The sequence below is a fragment of the Grammomys surdaster genome, unplaced genomic scaffold, assembly GCF_004785775.1.
Source record: "Grammomys surdaster isolate TR1022 unplaced genomic scaffold, NIH_TR_1.0 201, whole genome shotgun sequence".
Classification (NCBI taxonomy): domain Eukaryota; kingdom Metazoa; phylum Chordata; class Mammalia; order Rodentia; family Muridae; genus Grammomys; species Grammomys surdaster.
In genome coordinates, this window is record NW_021604646.1 from 7,356,613 (window position 1) to 7,358,158 (window position 1,546).

General features: G+C 41.7%; 1 protein-coding gene across 6 annotated transcripts in view; it reads left to right on the plus strand.

Annotated features, from left to right (window-relative positions):
- Positions 1-1,546, plus strand: part of Cnot1 (CCR4-NOT transcription complex subunit 1) — an 81,924-nt gene that overhangs the window by 71,020 nt on the left and 9,358 nt on the right. For all 6 annotated transcript variants that reach the window (XM_028770369.1, XM_028770367.1, XM_028770363.1 and 3 more), the window contains exon 40: positions 536-784. In XM_028770369.1, the coding sequence (XP_028626202.1) occupies positions 536-784 (249 nt within the window). The remainder of the gene's footprint in view (positions 1-535; positions 785-1,546) is intronic.

Genomic DNA, 1,546 nt, shown 5'->3' on the forward strand with positions numbered 1-1,546 from the left:
AGATGGTTTAGTAAGTGCTGACTGACCCCTTTCCTTCACTGCTTTATTGTCTTACTCTTACTCCTCTGTGGCTGTCTTTTTTTGAAACAGTGTTCTGTAGCATTGCGTGATCTAGGCTAATTGTAACAGAATAAAAGATCATTACATTTAAGTAACTTAATCGTGGGTATTTATTAAATTAATGATTTCTCTGCAGATAGCTGGAGTTTCAAAAATGCTGCCACTGGTTAAATAAGAGAAGGCATCTGTGAAGAAAATAAAGTTAGCTTTATTTATCTAATTTCCCAACTTGTAGATGCCCTCTTATTTAATGTTAGTAATATCTCTCTGTCAGCTTCAATCTTCTCCATGAATTAAAACTGAGAGGAACTCTGCCATCACTCCTTAATAATAGGGAAATCATTTTCCTAATGGCATCCTTTCAGAGTCAGAATTAAAGATGGATATAAACTAGAGTTTGCCGTTTGAAAGCTAACTGTATGAAGTTGATGTTTGTGGGTGGTCTCACCATGTTGATCGATTGTTCCCACTGTAGATGCACCAACAAGGAATACTTAAAACTGATGACCTCATAACAAGGTTTTTTCGTCTTTGCACTGAAATGTGTGTTGAAATCAGTTACCGTGCTCAGGCGGAGCAGCAGCACAATCCTGCTGCTAACCCTACCATGATCCGGGCCAAGTGCTACCACAACCTGGATGCCTTTGTGCGCCTCATTGCTCTGTTAGTGAAGCACTCTGGGGAGGCCACCAACACCGTCACAAAGATCAACCTGCTCAATAAGGTCTGGAATCCTTTATTGACTTTTGTAGATTTTTTGTGTTCTCTGATCCATTGTAGTATCCTGTCCCATTCCTGCATGTCTCATTCCTGTGTCCATGCTGGTGTCTCATTATCACCGCTATCCTCGATTCCCCCTCCCCCATTGTTTGTCTCACTTTACCCCTGGCTGGCCTGGAACTCAATTTGTGGACAAGGCGTCCTCAGAATCCACCTTCCTCTGCCTGTGAGGTGCTGAGATTGAAGGGCATAAACTGCCACACCGAGTCCCCAAATCTTTTTCCATCCAAAGATTGAAGAGATAGTATCTATATACTGTTAAACAGAACTTAAAAAGAGGGAGAATCGTAATGTAGTTGGTGTGTTGGTGCTTTGATGATGATCCAAACAAGAGATAGTGGTGGTAGCTAGTGCACTCCTGCCGCCTCCACTTGTGTCTGATTGGGTAGACATGTACCAGAAGTGATATTTAATTATTGACCTGACTTAGACAGTGGGAATCACCAAAATTTGATTAGCAAACTAGTGCAAGACTATAAACCTTGACTGTAGTTTTTCCTGTGGAAAAATACAAGTGGGTCTTTACTGTCCCCACACTGGACATTGAGCAGAGTTGAATGCAGACATATTTTATGTCAAGAGAAGTGGGAATCGTTTGTAGACTTCAGGTCACAGTAGACAATTTAACATTTCAACACGATGATGTGGAGAGCCACCCAGTGTGTGTGTGTGTGTGTGTGTGTGTGTGTGTGTGTGTGTGTGTGTG